Source organism: Acomys minous (assembly GCF_964271855.1).
Source record: "Acomys minous genome assembly, chromosome: 4".
NCBI lineage: Eukaryota > Metazoa > Chordata > Mammalia > Rodentia > Muridae > Acomys > Acomys minous.
Window position 1 is genome coordinate 42,593,558 of NC_140486.1, and position 19,900 is coordinate 42,613,457.

General features: G+C 43.2%; 1 protein-coding gene across 5 annotated transcripts in view; it reads left to right on the top strand.

Moving 5' to 3' along the window:
* The window catches only part of JAKMIP2 (janus kinase and microtubule interacting protein 2), a 158,476-nt gene that overhangs the window by 92,922 nt on the left and 45,654 nt on the right, over window positions 1–19,900 (top strand). For 4 of the 5 annotated variants that reach the window (XM_084779101.1, XM_084779100.1, XM_084779104.1 and 1 more), the window contains 4 exons: window positions 3,823–4,098; window positions 11,990–12,487; window positions 16,082–16,291; window positions 18,013–18,111. In XM_084779101.1, coding sequence (XP_084635227.1) covers window positions 3,970–4,098; window positions 11,990–12,487; window positions 16,082–16,291; window positions 18,013–18,111 — 936 coding nt within the window. In that variant the 5' untranslated portion in view covers window positions 3,823–3,969. Of the gene's footprint in view, window positions 1–692; window positions 712–3,822; window positions 4,099–11,989; window positions 12,488–16,081; window positions 16,292–18,012; window positions 18,112–19,900 lie in introns of those variants that run through there. The other variant, XM_084779102.1, reaches the window with a different exon arrangement.

Genomic DNA, 19,900 nt, shown 5'->3' on the forward strand with positions numbered 1-19,900 from the left:
CAATTTTTCTGCAAGAGAGTAGAAGCTTAGAATATTTAATTGCTCAAAATGTACAAGAAGGAAACTTAATAACCAGTTTTTCTGATTTCAAATTCAAATGGACGATCTCTTACCATTCCATCTCATTAAGTCTCAGATGTACTGTCTTTCTTGTGCCCACCTTGGCTGTGTAGCCTGCTGGAAGCTAGCTCTGAATCCTGCTATCTCTTTAAGAAAAAGTATTACTGGAGCTAAAAGGTTGACAGTCTGACAGATGGGCATTTGAGTGTCGGCTCTGCCATTTCATAACTGAACAATATTTCCCAGGTTAACTCACTTCTTTTATTCTTAGTCTAAAAAAAAAATAAAGAGTAAATGCTGCAAGGGTTCGATTGGAGTAGCTCAGTGATCTCGTGTGTAGTACAGTGCCAGGCACTTAGGGAGGGGCAGGGCAATGTGGAGAGGGCACTCATGCCACCTCTTTTTAAAAGTACTTATGCCTTCTTAATCTGCTTGGAGTTTCTCCTGTAGCTTTGACCATGCACTCATTCACTGCTTCCTGGAATGTGCTTTCCCCCTGCAGATGCAAGTCCCATCACAGAAGCAGAAGAAACTGTTGAGCAGCAGTGATACGGATGCTCCTTATAATGACTTTTAAAAGCCAGCCTCAGTAAATGCAGATTATGCCTTTCCTCAAATAATATTTTTGTTAATGTTTGAGAATTTCATAAGGTGTGTTTTGATCATATCTCAAGTCATTTCAGATCCACCCTCACATTCATCCCCGTTCAACTTTGTGTCCTCGTTATTTAAAAAAAAAAACAGATTAAAATCAATTTTTACTGCCTATATATTCATCGTGTTGTGCCCGTCCCCTGAAGCATTGTTTTATCTACAGGGCCATACGTTTAAAGAAAACTGAATTTCCCTTCCTAGCAGTTATCAAATACCAATAGCGCCTTGGCTAGCAGTGGGAAATTTGTGCCTACTCTCCCCATTCCATGCTGGGATTTTGTTTAGCATGAGCTTGTCTGGGTCTTTTTGTTCTGTCACAATATCTGAGTTCATATGTGCCTCCTAATTAGTGTTCTCATTGCTGTGATGAAACACCATGACTAAAGCAACTAGAGGAGCAAAGGATTTATTTGGTATATGCTTCCAAATCACTGTTGATCACTGAAGGAAGCCAGGAGAGGAACTCACACAAGGCAGGATATTGAAGGCAGGAGCTGACGCAGAGACCATGCAGGGGTGCTACTTACTAGCTTGCTCCTCATGGCTTGCTCAGACTGCTTTCTTCTGGAATCCGAGACCACCAGCCCAGGGGTGGTCTCATCCACATGGGCTGGGCTCTTCCCCATCAATCACTAATTAAGAAAATGCCTTACATCCTTCCTGTACACCCCATTATTACGAAGGCATTTTTCTCAATTGAGGTTCCCTCCTCTCAGATGACTTTAGCTTGTGTCAAGTTGACATAAACCCATCCAGCACAATGTGTAATTGCCGTGGTGTGTCCTGAAAACACTATTCTGTTGGTATGGTACAGTGTCTCACTTGGGGCTGAGCACTACAGTTCTTGTATTCCGTACTTCTGGACTATGGGTCTCTATGCCAGTCACCATATCCTGCGAAAACAGAGATGTTCTAGTCTCTGTATAACGGTAGTCACCAGAAGTCAACTTAATACTATGTCTATTTAGCAGAGCAATAGTAGTTGATTGTCTCCTGGACCCTATAACCTGTGTAGCCTCAGGTCCTTGGACCTGATAAAAAGGCCAGGGTGGAATATCATACCGTTGTTTGTATAGGCGAGTTCACTTTCTCTTGCCCTAAGCTACATTTATCCTCATGACCCTGGCCTCCAGATACACTCCAAAGGACAAAGCTACAATGTTTGTAAAGGGTGGTACCCAACCCAGGATTCCAATCCTTGAAGCCAAGCATCAGGGGTCTGTAGAGAGCAGCAGCGGCTGGGACATATGGGTTATCAGAAGAGTCCTAGTACTCACCGACGGCATCTCAGTGCACCCCCACCCATTCTCTGGAAGCATATATGAGAAGCTCTAGCCTTGTTGGTGTTAACAGTTGCATGTTCATAGTTTTCTCTGCTTTCCCCTTCGTTCCAATGAGATACTTTTTTAGAAAATTATTAATTTATTCATATTACATCTCAATTGTTATCCCATCCCTTGTATCCTTCCATTCCTACCTCCCTCCCATTTCCTCCTTACTCTCCTCCCCTATGACTGTGACTGAGGGGGACCTCCTCCCCCTATATATGCTCATAGGGTATCAAATCTCTTCTTCGTAGATTCCAATGCAATACTTAAGGGCTTGTAGTGAGGATACACATCCTTTATCTCCGCTTGTCAGGATTCTCATTAGGCCTCCATTACCTGCACAAATTCAGCAACTCCCTCTTCTATAGGAAAGCCTCCATTCTCTCCCCTACTCTGCCACCAGAATAACCTCATGCAAACCTTTCCTTGCTAGATACTTACTAGTCAGGAACTTCCACACCCCCTCCCCCTCCACTGCTTCCTGGAAGATGCGTCCACATCCTAAGGTCGGAATTATTCTAAGTCTCCTACCAGCTACCATTTCCAACATTACTGTTTACCAGGTACATTTGTGGCTGTACTTAAATGTATCTTATCCTTACCCCAAAGAGTCTCTGTGACTTTTCTCTGTTGTGTCACAGCACCTGCAATTTTCTTGGCCCAGGATGTTTCAAATATGTCTACATCTGTTAGCACTCATCCACATCTCATGGACCAGACCAAAGGTGTTTGTTATGTCTGGGACACTTCCTTGTGTGAAGGGAAGGTAGAAAGAAAGGTCCTTGTCTAGACTTGTAAAAGGGGTGTGTGTGTGTGTGTGTGTGTGTGTGTGTGTGTGTGTGTGTGTGTATGTGTGTGTGTGTGTGTTTAAATAAACACTTACCACAATCAGGTGGGGTTGTATACACCTTTAATACTTGTGATAACATTTGAGAGGCAAAAGCAGGCAGGTCTCTGTGAGTTGGCAGCCAGCCTGGTCTATAAGCAAGTTTCAGGCCAGCCAGGGATACATAATGGGAGTCTGTGTCAAAGAAAACAAAGCAATCAAAAAACCTACCAGAGAGGTAAGATAGACAGCAGTGCTGATGATGAAAGTAGGTTGGTGTATGTCAGATGGGTAGATAGATGATAGGCAGGCAGACAGATGAGAGATAGATAGATAGATAGATAGATAGATAGATAGATAGATAGATGTATGTTAGGTAGATAGGTGACAAACAGATAGTAGGAAGATGGGGGGATGTGTGTGGTTGACTTTCCTGTCATGGAACTCTGACTTAAACATATTGTACCAGCAAAAGCAGTTGAAGGTAATTATAACAATATTAACAGAGTGAGGAACTCAATCTAGTAATCTACTTATTCTCCACTGTTCACATCTTAACCATTAAATAACATCCAGATATATATATATATATATATTATATACTATATAGTATTTTCTTATATTTGAGGTATGAGTACTAGGATGTCCCCATATGTGTGCCCTCTTTTAATGACTTTAATGACAAAAATATCAATGAGTGACATGGAGAAAAGACAGAAGGATGGATTGGTGCTCCCAAAAGGGGCATTCATCAATATGAAAGACATACACTTCGGGTAAAGGATTCTAAGCAAATGTCAGTGTAATTGAAAGTGCCACTGTGCGTTAGATACAAAACATAGTAAAGTGGAAGTTCTGGAGACAGGAGGGCCTCAGGAGAGGACTAGGAGTGGACGGACTGGCACAAACTCATGCCTTCAGCAAACAGTCATCACCGTCTCTGTCTCTTTCTAGGGCTTCCGGGGCAGCATTTGAGAAGACCTTAGCAAGGAACACCAGGCAGTAGTGGCTGACACATCGCAACCCAGGAAATGAAGCAGTAACATGGCAGTGCCTGTTTGAGAGGATTAAAATCCAAAAGACTCCACTTAGAAAGGAACAATGTCCAAAAAGGGGAGAAACAAGGGCGAGAAGCCCGAGGCACTCATCGTCGCCCTTCAGGCTGCCAACGAAGACCTCAGGACCAAACTCACAGACATTCAGATAGAGCTGCACCAAGAGAAATCCAAGGTGAGTAGGAGTGGCCTGGGGCCCCAGCTCCAGCCAGCCCGAGATGTGCCCTTCACGTGCACTACGTTCATGGATGCCTTTGAATCCTGGGATTTGGTTGCTTCAGCCTGGAAACAGCCATGTTAATATAAAATTATTACCCCACATAGATAACTACTACAGAAAAAAATACTTGTGATCGCAAACTAACAAATATCGTATTTCAGTGTTTTAGCATCCTCTGAGATCACTGCAAAGATGTAATTCTACCCCAAACCTGTTTCACCCCATTTCAATGAAAGTAATAAATGAGTTTGGAATCAGTCGGAGGCTATTTCTTCCTGCTTCAGCTAAGGTTGGCCTTTGATTAATAAACTCTAATGTGAAGTTTATGGAGGAAATACCAGGAAACAGTATCTGGATCCCCGTGAAGCAAAGAGGAACACGTTCTCACATTTAAAAGGCATTCGTGACTCCGCAGTTCTAGGCATTATTTATTTTTCTCGCTTCTTGGAAACAGACTTGGGTGTCTCCGTGTCTCTCTGTGTAACTTGCATGTCTGATTCTGTTCCTACACACTCGCCTCTCACACACATTCTCTGCAAAAAGAATAACCTTAGAGAGCCCAGTAGAAATTGAGGTTCCTGATGCCACAAGTCAAGGATTCGGGGTAAGAAGGTGAGGCAAGGAAGCGGCATAGATTCAGATGAGGGGACTCGGTCTTGAGTACTAGCTCTCTGTACGTGTACGATCTTTGCCTGGTAGTCTTGCCAACTACCAGCATCCAATCCACTCAGTTTCCCCTTCCCTTGGGCAAAGTAACGTTTGAAGGGAGGCGGCTCCTTTTAGTAAAGATAGGATGACAAATGATGGTTACAGGAATGTTTAGGAAAGAAAAAAAAAACCTACAAAATTCCAAAGGAGACCTCCCCCCACCCCCATTGCAAGTATCCCACACATCCAAGCCTTTTAAAATGGACAGCTCCCAGATGATACCTAGCCAGTCTTCTAGGGCCTGGCACAGCATCCATGTTGGCAGGCAGGTGTCACCCCCTCTTCTTCTGACAAGGCTCTGGCAGTAGGCCTCTTAAAGAAGAGTGCAGCCTTCTCCTCTCCTCTCCTCTCCTGGGTACCCCTGCCCTCCTCCCTCCCTCCCTTGTAGTTAGTTATACCCTCCCTACAGGAGTTAGAGCAAAGGCTTTCTGCACATCAGCAGCAAAGCGAAGTCGAGGGCAAACGAATCATAAAGCAATTTCATTATAGATAAATACGATTGTGTTTTCGAAGGAACAGGCTCTCTAGAGGAGAGCATGATCAAAGCCGAGGTATGAATTTACACTCTCTGTTTAGCCCTGAGGCTCTTATGGTAAAATGATAACTCAACTCCTGGGAGGCCATGGTTTAAAGCCTGGAAACCTTCGGGATGATGGGCCATTACTCATTTCCCCAGCAAAACACACAATGCTGTTGGCATTTACAGAATGCCCCGTGCCCAGAGAACAAAGTCCATCATAAGTGCTCTGGTGGATAATATAAATAAGCTAGCTACAGCTTGCCGAATGTACACTATCCATGACCGCACTCTGACATGCACGCTCAATCCCATCACAGTCCCAGCTCTTACACTGAGCCCCTGGCTGACCCGGAGCAGGCCCTCACATCCTGCCTTGCTTTCTTTCCCTCATCTGTCAAGTGGGACTGCAGAGGCACCCTGCTCCACATGAGCGGGAGGGGTAAGGGAAACATGGAAAGTGTGTTGTGCCATTTGCCTCATTTGACCCTCAGTTCCTCTCTCCCGGGCAGGCATTGTTACTCCTGCAGACAATAGCTGCCTGGCATTCAGGCAGTGCCCAAAACTGTTTACTGACTGAATCTGTGTAACTCTTTTTACATGTTTTCCTGACATCTCTTTGGTAATATTACTATTGTAGTATGGTAATATTGCTATTGCCATGTTACAATTTTAACATTTGGATAGGAAAGCACAGGCTTGCATGAAAGACTGCTCCTTTCTTGGAAAGGGTCTTCTGACCCCACTACGGGCATATTTTCCTGTCTGTGGATGCGATGAGGCCACAAACGCATCCATGCTCTGTGTAGATTGCACTGGGATGAGAAAGTCCCCACTGGATTCTCCAGGGAACGCATTTCTTCTCAGAGCTAGGCTACCATGTCGATGAGTGATGGGCAAGGCAACAAAGAATGAGAGCAGAGAACAGGGTCCTGAGGTACAGACAGCAGATAGACAGTGCGGGCTGCACAGGCTGGGAAGTAATGGCTCCAAACAGGAGCAGCCGCAGGGAGCTCAGGCTGCAAAGCACTTGACACCTGGCCTTGCAGTCTTCACAGCATGTTTGGGACAAAGGAAGCCTGTGGTTACCATTTTGATTTCACTGGAAGGAACAACGAGCTTCAATTTGCTTAATTCACTTGTTGGCAGCAAGTGGAGGCTCCAAAATGGCAATTCCATCAAGGTGGTGCTTGAACACCTGACCTCTACCCATCTTCACCCCGACTCTGACGCCCCTCCCCAACCCCTTAGAAAAGAAAACGTGTTCTCTATCCTCACTTCGCAGAACCTCTGGTTCATGGCTCAACTTTAGAATGTGGTATTCATTTGTTTCTGCACCTTTGCTTCCGTTTTCAAGAGGCATGAGTGTCTGAAAGAAGATATTGGAGGGGAGGGAGGGGAGGAGAGGGGAGGAGAGGGGAAGGGAGGGGAGGATTGCTCCTCAGGTTTTAGAAAGTTACCCATAAAGCATCTTCCTTGCTGCTGTTTTCCAGGCTCAATGCTTTAGTCTGAGAGTCCCTAGGCTCAGGTGACAGTCCCTGATGGCTGACTGAATTCGCTCTCCAGGAATGTGCAAAGCAGACACTCCAAACCTCAGCTTCTGGTAGCTTGACCCATCTCGATAACTTCACAGCCATTTCCTTGCCTTTAACTCCACTGTGACTATTAATCCTCAGCTTCTAAGAGTACATTAAAACTCCAGTCACCTCCATATTTATCCTGGCAGAATTTACAGAGGGGTCTGCATAAAGCAGTCATGACTCCACTTGCTTGTGTCCCACTGGAACCTTTAACACGGGGAGGAGTTTTCCATAGTGATCTTTTCCTCCCATAGAATCTTGATGGCAGAGAAGATTTCAAGTTCATTTTCACAGCCTGGTTCAATGTCCCTCGGCCTTGCCTCTCCACCCCCACACCTACTCCTTATGGCCTCTGTAGTCCCAGTGTCTTCCTGTATGTCACCAATACTAGGGAACTCAGCATATCCCAAGGGCATTTCTTTCTATTTGGAAATAGTTACTACACTCTTAGTGTAGTATTCACATGCTAGTCATGCCTTATGGTGGTTCTAGTCGTGCATTTTTGTTGGTGGTGACTTGATACAACACTGTATAGTATATTGCCATATGCAGCATTTTCAAAATGAACATAAAAGTATCTACTGTTGCTTAGTCACTCACTTTTGATACACTGAGTCATCTTTAGCTCAATCCGATGAGAAGATCCTCAACCAATATGCCAGTGGGCGGGGAGGGGCAGTTGGAAGGGGGGAGGGCAACAGAGGTAAAGGAATTTGGGAAAGTGTGAGAGCTATCAGGCCTGGGCTCTAGGCCACACTTGGCCTCGCTGGTCCAATTTACATTGTGCATATGTAGGGAATATTCCTTACTTTCTTCCCTGAAATAGTGGGGAACAAATACTACAGATACCCCCAGGCTGGCCTGTCGGCTAAATGTACTAGTGTGTACAATGACTATTTTAAAAGGCATCAATTTACAGTAAAACATGGGAGCACCAGCAAGCCTGTGGCTGAGCTTATCTCCACAAAACACCCTCACTCCTCAAAATGATTTTCATTTACTAAGGAATTTTCTCCATTTCAAAATATCACCATGTTCGTATTTACATTCCTACTCAGCAATAGCTCATTTGTGTCATCAGCTCAAGATTTGTATCAAAATACTGCAGTCTTCTGCTTTTATGCCTAAATCTGTATACATAAGTTCGGAAAAAGACTTCACCATGCAACTGGAGTGGTTATCAACCCCCTTGGGGGTCAAATGAGCCTTTCACAGGTGTCGCCTACCACCATCAGAAATATCAGATATTTACAATTTAATTCATAACAGTATAACATTACAGTTATGAAGTAGCAACAAAAATAATGTATGGTTGGGGGTCACTACCACAGGTGGAATTGTATTAAAGGGTTGCAGCAGTAGTAAGGGTAAGAACCACTATGTTATGGCCTCTCAAGTCCCCCAAATTGCATCCTTTGGCTCTCCCTCAAAGGGAAACACTTTCCATGATAAGTTTACTGGAAAACCACGCCATGTCAAGAAATCCTGCAAGCAATGACATTTTCCATGGCAAGTGAAACAAATGTTTGTTTGTTTTGTGAGTTCTCCTGAGTGATTGACACCATGCCCAGCGTCTGTTCATGTTAGCTTCTCTTTGGGTTAAATTATATTCTCCACGCAGCTGTATTTTTACAGTCTAATTTTTTTCTTCTTTTAATCTCCCTGCGGACACACATGAGAGACTACTATTTATAACCTAAGAGAAACAATGCACTCACAGACAGAATTAGAAGAAGATGCTGTGTTAAGTACCTTGAAAGGAGAAAATTTGACATAAGTCATTCAGGGTGGAGTGTCTCCAGTCATATCTAAAAACAATAGTGCCTTATATACCACAGTGATTTACAGTTCAAGTTATTTTACCATGCATTAAAAAAAAAACTTAATCCAAGAAATAACAATTCCAGGTATTTTCAAACACTATTTCTTAGATCAGTGGTGCTCAATCTGTGGGTCTGTGCCCCCTTTGGGGTGGGTGAAACAAGCATTTCATAGGGGTCATCTAAGACACAGATATTTACATTAACAGTAGGGAATTACGTTATGAAGTAGCAACAAAAATATTTTTTTGTTTGGGGGGGGTCATCACAGCATGAGAAACTGTATTGAAAGGTCACGGCATCGGGAATTTGAGAACCTCTGTCTTAGATGGAGAACCAGAAATGCAGACCCAAAATGCCTTACCTGTTGTCCACTCTCATTATAGCTTGTCCCTGTCCTATGAAGTGCTGTTTTCCTTAGAACCTTGTGACCCAGCAGCATGCTGCCACCATGCTCTTCCCAATGCTATAAACACGTCTGGGACTGAGGAGGACCAAGTTCCCATCACTCAAGCTAAGGGTACATTCCTAATGTCTTACATGGGAGATAACCTGAGTTCCTAAATTAGAAAAAGAAGTCCTTCCTCTGAAAATAAATACATTATCTAGAACAGAAATCAACAAATCTTCCTACAACATGGAAGACACTAAATATTTTAAGGTTTGTGGCCAGACAGTGTCAGAAAGTACTCAGTCACGGTAACAGGAAAACAGCCCTAAGCTGTGTGTAAAGGGACGGGCATGGCTGTATGCCGATAGATCTTTATTTGCAAAGGCAGAGACAGTTTTGCCTATGGGCTGTAGTTTCCTCATCCCATGCCTGGAAGATAACATTTTCTGTTTACTCTGGAAAGATGAGACAGTGATCTAGATTGTCAAGAACAAAGAGGCATTCAGAACGCAAGTAGACAATGTTAACTGTTAGAAGACTTTGTGCCTCACTGTAGAGTCTTACAAGGGACGCATGGATGCATACTCACCCTGGTAACTCCCTGAGCCTATGTTCTCTAAACCGTATGACAGGATATATTATTCATGTCTCTGCTTATGGGGCTAGCCAGGGAACAGTGGCATATGGCTTTTAATTGCACCTGTGCCTTCTTGTTCCTTATTGTGCTGTGCAGGCAACCCGTGGATATACAGTGGTAGTCTCTCAGGAGTTTCCAATCTGCGGCAGGGTGAGGGTGAGAGAGAAGGATGCACAGAAACTGTTAAATAAAGAAAAATGTACTAAGGACCAAAACAGCGCACGGAAAAGATAAAAACAGTAGACATGAGGTTAAGCCTAGGCAATCAGGGTCACATGCTAAGTACCTGGGCCGGGAAGAATATGAGCATCCCAAAGAGAGTCAAGGGAGAGCCATCAGGGAAAAAGAACTGCAGGCAGACAGGGATAAATATAGATCGTATGCAGAAAATAGCATATTCTCTTGTGTCTGGAGGAGGGGTGGAGGAGGGGAAGAAGGCGCGAAGCCCCTCCCCATCCACATAGGAGCCTGACTGGCAAGTCTGAGGTTTGGGGATTCCAGTCTCAGCGGGAAGGGTCCTCTACAGTTTTGGAGCAGCTACAACTGTAGAGCCAGAACTGTGATTTACAAGGAAAGCATCACTAGCTGTGTGAAGGAAGGAAGGAAGTTGTGTTCTCCAAATGAACCCCAACGAATTATAGAGCAACACTGAGCAAAGAAATTGAGTGTGAGCTACAAATGCATGCCCGACATGTGAGCTTTCATTAATTTCGTTATGGCTGAAATCTTAAAATGTGAAAAGGACCAATTACATTCCGTTATACAGTTTATTTAACTTAACTCATACAGAATATTATCATTTCAACACATAACTATTAAAAAAGGGCTAACAAGAAACTCCATCTTGTGATAAGTCATCAAAATCCAGAGTGTATTTTGCACACAGAGCTAATCTCATGCTTGCAATGTTGCAAGTATTCAGTGTAGCAAGTACCCACCGTGCTGGGCAGTAAGCTGAGGAGAGATCGGAAGACAGTCATTTGGACACATATGACTGCTTGCTTCACAAAGTACTCATTGAGTTCTGCACCCTTATAGGATAACCATTGTGAGATTAACTGCTGTGCCTTAAAATTATATGTTCAGTAAACACTGCTTCATTTAGAAAATACTATTATAGCTGAAGATAGGTAAGTTACTGAGGTAAGTGAAATTCCAGATCCTCTATATTATAATATAATGATATGCAACATAATATATTATGATGATTTTAGGGTGTGTCTGGTTCTTTTTTTATTTTTTTCTATTTTTTATTTTATTTTATTTTATTTTATTTTTTTGAGACCGGGTTTCTCTGTGTGACAGAGCCCTGGCTACCCTGGACTCACTTTGTAGACCAGGTTGGCCTTGAACTCATAGATATCTGCTTGCCTCCGCCTCCCAAAGGCTGGGATTAAAGACGTGTGCCCCCACACCCAGCTATTACAATGATTTTAAAAGGGACTTCGGTTCTTCAAGCACTTTTAGGTTGAAAAGCTCTTAAATTTGAGAGAGAGGAAAAAAAACTATAATCAGAATATATTATATGGGGGAAGTTATTTTCTATCAGAATTTAAAATACAGTATCATTAAAACTTTCCAACTGGAGAAATGGCAGGGACTCTTTATCACTCAAATAGGTAATACTCCTAGGGCTCCCAAATTGCCTTTACTTTTTCAAACTCTGTGTGTGTGTGTGTGTGTGTGTGTGTGTGTGTGTGTACACGTGTGTGCACGTGGGTGAGTGAAGCCAGGGTTGGGTAACTGTAGTCTCTTCTCCACTAATGGGAGAACCATCCCAGCAAAGCTTTCCAGTATTACTGGATATAGCAATTGCCTGGAAAGTTGTTCAAAGCACATTCTGATTTATAGGTTTGGTAGGAAGCCCAGGATTCTGCAATTCTAACAAGCTCTGGGAGCTGCCAATCAGTGGACTACACGCTGCTTAAGAAGGCCCCAGAACATCGAGCATTTGTCTGAACACCCTAAGATTGACATCTTAGATGTTTCCTTCTTTTACACACCCGTAGTCTCTGCGTTAAGCTGGTGCTTCCTTTCCCTCTGAGCTATACATAGTAGCTTGAACTTTTTATTTTCTTTTTAATAAATAAGGTATTAAGAGATCATAGCCGCCTAAGCTGCAAGATCCTGCCTGGGAGCACGGGTTTTCTTTGAGGCTTATGCTTTTTCATCCCTTCACCTCTCTGCCTCTAGGTGTCAAAGCTTGAAAGAGAGAAGACGCAAGAAGCAAAGAGGATCCGTGAGCTGGAGCAGCGCAAGCACACGGTCCTGGTGACAGAGCTCAAGGCCAAGCTCCACGAGGAGAAGATGAAGGAGCTGCAGGCCGTGCGCGAGAATCTCATTAAGCAGCACGAGCAGGAGATGTCAAGGACAGTGAAGGTGCGGGACGGGGAAATCCAGAGACTCAAGTCTGCTCTGTGCGCCCTCCGGGATGGCAGCAGTGACAAAGTAAGGACAGCACTCACCATCGAGGCCCGGGAGGAGGCCCGGAAACAGTTCGATGCAGAGCGCCTGAAGCTCTTGCAGGAAATTACGGACCTGAAAACTGCCAAGAAGCAGGTGGATGAAGCTCTGAGCAATATGATCCAAGCGGATAAAATCAAGGCCGGGGACCTTAGAAGTGAGCACCAGTCCCACCAGGAAGCCATCTCGAAGATCAAGTGGGAGTCGGAACGGGATATTCGGAGGCTGGTTAGTACTAATGAGAGCAGGGTAGAGCTCCCTGCGCTTAGCTTTTTCAGGTGTTCTCTTGTCAGTAATGATAGATAAACAAGGGGCATGCCTTGGCCTGCTGCGCTATCCAAAATGCGAGGTACGTTGTTAGGTAGTTTGGAAGAAATTGTAATTGTAAAATGGGAGAAATTTTAGACTCCTCATTTTCATAGTATATTTCACAGTAAGCACATGCATCCATCTAGGTGCATAGGTATTCAAGCTGAAACCTGTGTTCTGGGGTAGTGCCTGAAAAGACTAAATCACAGACCCTCCCAACCTTAGCTTGTTTCTGTGGGGTTCCCAGCTGTAAAACTCCATTTGGGTATTTTACAGGACAAAGAGATGGTTCTGCAATTTGTCTCAAAGTGGCCACTGTTGAACACATCCTGAGTGACTCTTCAGCCCCAAACATGGAGCCATTAAATCCCTGGTCATTTTCTAAAAATGGGTTCCTTCCCCCACAGTAAGCAAGGAATATTTGTTCTGAGCCGTTCTGTTTTCTAACTGGGTGTCATTCAGAAGCAGCTTCTTGCTACTTTCAGTTTTCTTTAGTTCAACCCTCACAAAAGTTTACTTTTTTTTTTCCTTTTAGCATGCAAAGGAAAAAGCTGTACAGATATCTCACAATGCTTAAACAAATGATTAAATCAAAGTATGGTTTAGTTAGCCTTGTTCATAATCTTACAATGAAAATTTATATTCACCTATATGTAAAAGTTGAGGATTAGCGTAACACCTTTTAGAACAGCAGTTCTCAACCTGTGGCTTGCGACCCCTTTGCTAAACCTTATCTCCAAAAATATTTACATTGCAATTCATAGCAGTAGCCAATTTACACTTATGAAGTAGCAACAAAAAATTTTTTTGAGGGGGTCACCACACATGAGGAACTGTAATGAAGGGCCACAGCATTAGGAAGGCTGAGAACCACTGATTTAGAATATATTTAATACTACATGTTTCTTGAAGGAGCTTATCATTTAGGAAAAACCATCCTTTCCCCATTGTGTCTGCTAATCCTCAGTAACCATTCCTAGGAATTTCACTTTTGTGCTTTGAATGATGTCTCTAGGATTTTCACTTTAAGCTAAAGGTGGTTCCCATAGAACTTTTTTTTTTTTTACAAGTTAAATCCTTGTGGTTTTTTTAGTAATGTGGCATGGTGTGACTGTAAAAATCCTGCCTCTGCCATGCTTTCTGAATGATTTACCTGCAACTCACTCTGCTATACTGTTGGACAATCAAGGCCAAAGGCAGCGCAGACGTAGTGTCTCTCTGCCCTGCCCTTGGTTTCTGAAATGACCATGGTTGATGAAGAAGGGGTCAGGACTTTGAGCTACGGAGCCTTGGGGTAGGTGAGTTAAAAAGATGCCTCGAGTTAAATATTGTTATTTGCCTTTCAGTGTGAAATCTTCAAATTATTCATAATTTCCTCATTACTTCTTTCAATGAATGTTGCTGAAACACAGATGAGATTCTCCTAAACCACAAGAAGTCTAAACCACCTGAAGAGTGGCTCAGAAATTGGGTGCAAACAGCATAATATGGGGACTGTTTCATTAATGTATGTGTCCCTGTCTTTGCTTCCTCAATTTTCCTTTCCTAGCCCTTCCTTCACTCTCCTATGCACTTTTGGACCTGGAGGGAAAGAAAGAAATAAGATCTGTTGTTTTTTTTTTTTTTCCAGAAAATGTTACCAACGAATCCTGTAACATATTCCATCTCCTCTGAGAATGGGAACACTGGTTACTTTTGCAATATTCTGATAACTTTGCAATAATTCTCAGATTATGTGTTCACAACCACTGTATGATAGAGCCCCTCCATTGCTAGATATTCCACAAGGAACCACTTTGGGAGATTCTGGGGGGGGGGATGCGGATAATCTTGGAGCCAGTATCCCCCAGTGCCTGACAGATGGGCTCTGGGCTCAGGAGACGGCGTTAAAGTATGAAGATTTCATCACACACAAGGCAGGGGACAATGACGAAATGCTTAACCTTTCAGGTTCTCAGTCATCATGTGGTACATGGTAGTCATGGAGCCTCCTGAAGAGGATATTATTAGACAGTGGCATAAGTTGAATCACTGTTGTGCTTCAAAGATTGTAAAGGATCAGCCTTCATTTCCAATACTAGAGATGGTAAGGCTGGCTCCGTGGGGTGTTAAGGAGCTGTTCCACTGTCTGGCCTGTTAGAGAAGGCATCACAAGCAGCCAGGGGCACACAGGCTCTAAGCTGTACTGAACTGCCAATAACTGTATTCATCAGCTCTGACAAATGCAACTGGACTCAGCTTAACGCTGGACTCAGCCCTCCTCAAGGAGTAAGAAAATGCAGCTGATGTTCTCTCCCAAATCAACAGGACAGTGCAGACTTTAAGCCAGTGATCTCCCAATACTGACCTAAAATTTAGTCTTGTAACTTAGAGGTAGCAGCCAGGCATTGGTATATAGGAAACGAGTGACTATGCAAGCAGATGGTTCTTTGCTGTGCTCCTCACCTAAAAACCACAGCAAAGAAACACACTGAGTCATTAAATATGAGAAAGGAGAACGAAGAATGACGTTTTTGCTAAATGTCTTTTCTTATTTCCATTTAAAGAATTCGCATAGACTATAATGAAATGGGACAAAAGGTTTCACCCAGTGTCTATAATCTCTTCAAAAATTGTTACAGGGGTTTATTTCATGTATTGAGAGTCCCTCGTCTACGGACAACAAATTAGTTACAATCTAGTGGAACTCTGATTTCCTGATAGCACATATCTATACCTTAAGTCATAAATTAATATATTTGAGGCTACACCCAAGCTTAGCACAAATGAGTCTTCTAACCAATAACTGTAGCCCACAGATACACAAGGAAATGTTTTTACTAAAATCACCAAGCATTTCTGATTTGTAGTCTAGCCCCAATGGTGCTTTTCTGACAATAATGGTGGGATGATTGCTAAAGCTGGCTGCTTTGAAGTGTGGGCAGTAAAGGAAAACCCACACAACAGGAATGACAGGGAGGACCCCCCTTTAGACACCACCAGAATTGACACTTCCTAGAAATGCTGTAGACCGCTACTGGGAAGCCTACAGTTCCTTCAGTTGGACATGCTTGTTCCCTGAAAGAGGCAGTAATAATTTATTTGTCCTGAGAAACACCGCATAGAATATTGAAGCTAAGGATCCATTTTAAATGTAGCCTTTTCTAACCAACCCAGACCATTTCAAACACTGTATGTAAGGTCAACACCTATGCAGGATAGACCAGAGAGAAAAGTAAGGAGGGAGAGGCAAAGGGAGACACACACACACACACACACACACACACACACACACACACACACAAAGAGAGAGAGAGAGAGACAGACAGACAGACAGACAGACAGACAGACAGACAGAGACAGAGACAGAATATTTATTATTTAATGTTGATCCATTTATCTCTGAGTTCAGTGCACTAGTTAGATTCTTGAGGATCTTTCTACATCATCACAAGAAAGAGATGGACTTCCCATAGTGACAACGGTACTTTATAGCATAGTTAAGTTAAACATCCTGGCTCTCATTTAATTCAGATGGATGAAATCAAAGCCAAGGACAGGATCATCTTTTCCCTGGAGAAGGAGCTGGAAACGCAGACAGGCTACGTGCAGAAGCTCCAGCTGCAGAAGGAGGCTTTGGATGAGCAGCTCTTCCTCGTCAAGGAGGCAGAGTGTAACATGAGCAGTCCGAAGAGAGAGATCCCCGGAAGAGCGGGCGATGGCTCTGAGCACTGCAGCAGCCCGGTAAGTCCCTTTGAGCTGAGGTTAACCACCCAGAGTCATCTTTTATTTAGTTCTCAAGTTCTGCTTTTCACTTAAGCTATTTTCCTATGTAGAAGAACAAAGAAATCAATTCTACCCCCTACTATAAAACCAGCGAGTATCTTGGGAACGGGCTTTTTCTAGACTCTCAGACAACAAAGTGGGCCGTGTTTCATTAGAAAACCACGTGAGAACTGCAGGTGTCTTTGAATCTTTCACAGAATTTCCCTAGCTTGATGATACCTATCCAAACTTGAATCTATTATAAAAATCCTAAGTGAAATAGAAAGTTGTCTTTTGCCAAGATTGGTAATTTCCCAATTTGTGTAAATTGGATTAGAAATTGACAAAGACAGTTATCATCTTCAGAGGTTGAGTTTTATGCCTGTAAAATAAGATTGAATCATGAAAGCGTCCAGTCTGAGTGGACTTGCCACTTATCCACTAGATTGCCATAATTTCATATGAGACATTATTTTCAGATGTACAAAGAGAGACATAAGCTCTTGTGTAGTGGGCTCTTATTTGATTTACCTACAAAAAAAGATAGATAGAAAGAAAGAAAGAAAAAAAGAACAAGTAATGAATAATTAGCGATTGGTTTTTCAGTGGACATGTACACACACATTCTTCTAGGTGTTGGGAAGAATATACTGATCTAGTATATAGAACATGGAAATTTTGGTTCCTTTGTATGTGATATAGCATGATTAACCCCCCCAAAAAAAATGAACTTTGGATTTAGAGCCCTTGGTTCAAATTTATTAGCTGAATTGTCTCATGCAAACCACTTCCCAGTTCAGTATCCTTAGATGTGAGACGAAGGCTATGGTGTTTCTGCAAGGCTGCTCTGAGCGTTAGAAGAGGGTGGAGACTGAGGGGCGTTGCATTTGGTGCTTAGTTAGCCCTCCTAGCTCTGAGCACTGCTATCCACCACGAGACCTGGGCTGACATAGAGCCACGCCCAGTTTGGCCTGTTCTGGTGAATCCTCTAGGACATGATGACTGTATGGTTGCCAGACACGTGAAATGGCTCCATCAACAGTGAACCGCTATCAAAATGAAAAAACAATAACAGACTCACAAGCATGTAATCAGAGTAGTCCTACAGCACACAATTGAGTGGTAACTGCTGTGTGTAAGGTGATTCATAACTAAAGGTGTAACTTGTTTTATTCTAGACTATTTGTGTACTCTGCCTTTTGCAAATGAAGGTCATATACGTTTCCCCATTTACATATTTCATGACCTTTTTCTCCAAGAGTATACAGGAATTCACAAAGCCCCTCGTCTAGTTCTTAGTCTGTCCCATCTGTACCTAAGTGAAATAGCTGACAGTTGTCTGCGTCACAGGAAGTAATGGACATTTTTGATGTGGGGGTATTCCCCGAACTTCACACCTTGCCTTGGTCAAAAGGCAAACAGCTCTGATAAGTTGCTTCAACCTTCTGTCACTTTCTCCAAGACACAAGCCTGGGCTCCAGGGTCTGTCTTCCAGGTAGAACTCATTTGTGGTTTTAGACAGGCTTCAACCCAGCAGTAAATATTGGGAGTTAGAAAGCATAACTAGTCTTCTCTTAGTCAAAGAACATTCATCTTCATGGGCCAAGTCGGAAGAAAGGAGCCCATTACTTTCATGAGTGGTATTCCAGACTTTGAAAAGTTGTCTTTGAAAAGATATTCATTTTAGTTCTCGTGTGTAGGACTTGCGACGAAATCAGAAGAGGATAGCTGAGTTGAACGCCACTATACGGAAGTTAGAAGACAGGAACACCTTGCTCGGAGATGAGCGAAATGAGCTGGTAAGTTGTGCGCAGACGGCTTCCATTGTGTTTTGCTAGATGCTCTGCTGTAAAAGGATGCGCTGCGCTGCAGTTTATCATAAGAGAAAAAATGAGCAAGTACTGAAAGCACAGCGTGATAGACTCATGAGGTGGCTGCCCCACATAGGTGCCTTCCAACTGAGTAAATGGAAAACGACTAAGACCACTCCCTCCCATCCAACACCCAAATAAAGATGGCACCACTCTGATTTCTGTAATCAGACATCCATCCTAATTAAGTTTTAAAACATAGTTTCATATTATGCCTGTGTGTCTGGCTGCCTTGGCTCAGTCGGCTTTGCCTATGAGAGCCTCCCATCGAGCTACATGTGAAAGTTTTTGTTTTTGTTGTTCAGCAGCATCCAGTTTATATATGTCAATATATGCAGCCATTTTTCTTTTAATTTGTTATAACTTATTCCGATTACATCCTGAATGTTATCCCCTCACTTGTGTCTTCCTGTGCCCACCCTCCTTCCCTCTTCCACCCTAAGCCTCTGACAGAAGGGGACCTCCTCCCCCATCATATGGCCATAGCACATTAGGTCTCATCCAAATAGCCTGCTTCACCTTCCTCTGTGTAGCACCTGGCCTCCCCACCAAGGGGAAGTGATCAAATCAGAGACATGTCAGAAGGAGGCTTCACTCTCCCTAGAACTGTGGAGAATGAGCTGTTCATCGACTACATCTGAATAGGGGTCTAGGTTTACTGCATGCATTGTCCTTGGTTGGTGCATCAGTTTGTGCAGTCTTCCCCCCCCACCCCACCCCCACCCCCACCCCCGGGTCCAGATCCACCAGCCTTGATGGTCTCTCTGTGGAGCTCCTGATCTCTCTGGGTCCTTCCATCCCCCCATTCTTCCATACCACTCTCACTGGGGAGTCCGGCAGGGAGTCCAGCAGTGAGTCCCAGCATCTGTCCTGATCCCCCGCTGGGTGGAGTCTCTCAGAGGACATCTCTGTTGGGCTAATATCCACTTCTAAGTGAGTACGTACCGCACGTGCCTTTCTGGGTCTCGATTACTTCACTCGAGATGGTTGTTTCTACTTCCATCCACTTGCCTGCAAATTTCAAGATTTCCTTGTTTTTAATAGCTGAGTAGTAGTCCATTGTGTATTCAGCCATTCTTAAGGGGTTTTTATGGAGCTTCTAGGCACATTTAGGCTGTTAAAGGCCTACAGCTGCTATGTATCTGTGATGAAGGAAAGTGCGTGTTGCCTCTGGGCATAGAGCTTTGGATCCTGCAATGTGGTCAGCTGGTTCCAAAAGTTACAGTCTAGGTTCTCAGTGCCAAGGCGTGAAGGCCTCAACACCTGCATGCATTTGCCAACACAGAGAGACAATTGTTCACCTCAGTCATTTCAGCAGCCATGAGGTGTATTCGCATTCTGGCTTTTGTTTTAATTTTTATCTTCCCTAAGGCAGTTAGGGGAGCTGTCAAGTATCCACTGGCCAGATGGGCCTCCTTTAGAATTTTCCCTCAGCATTTTGTTCTTTTTCTAGTCTGCTTCAAAATTTTCTTATTAACATTAGGACTTTTTGAAATTAGACATTTTGACATACTGATTGTGAGTTATATTTTAATGGAGTTGTTTATGTAAAAGTGATTTTGGCCTTTTCCTTAGTTTTAGGCCATTGCTTCTCTCTATGTCTGACTTTTAGTCACTTCTTACAAGTTGTGAGTGTTATAATGTATTGCTACTTTATTCCATTTTTAAAAGTAATACCATGAAATTTCTCCTAAAAAGTGTGTGGCTCAATTTCTAA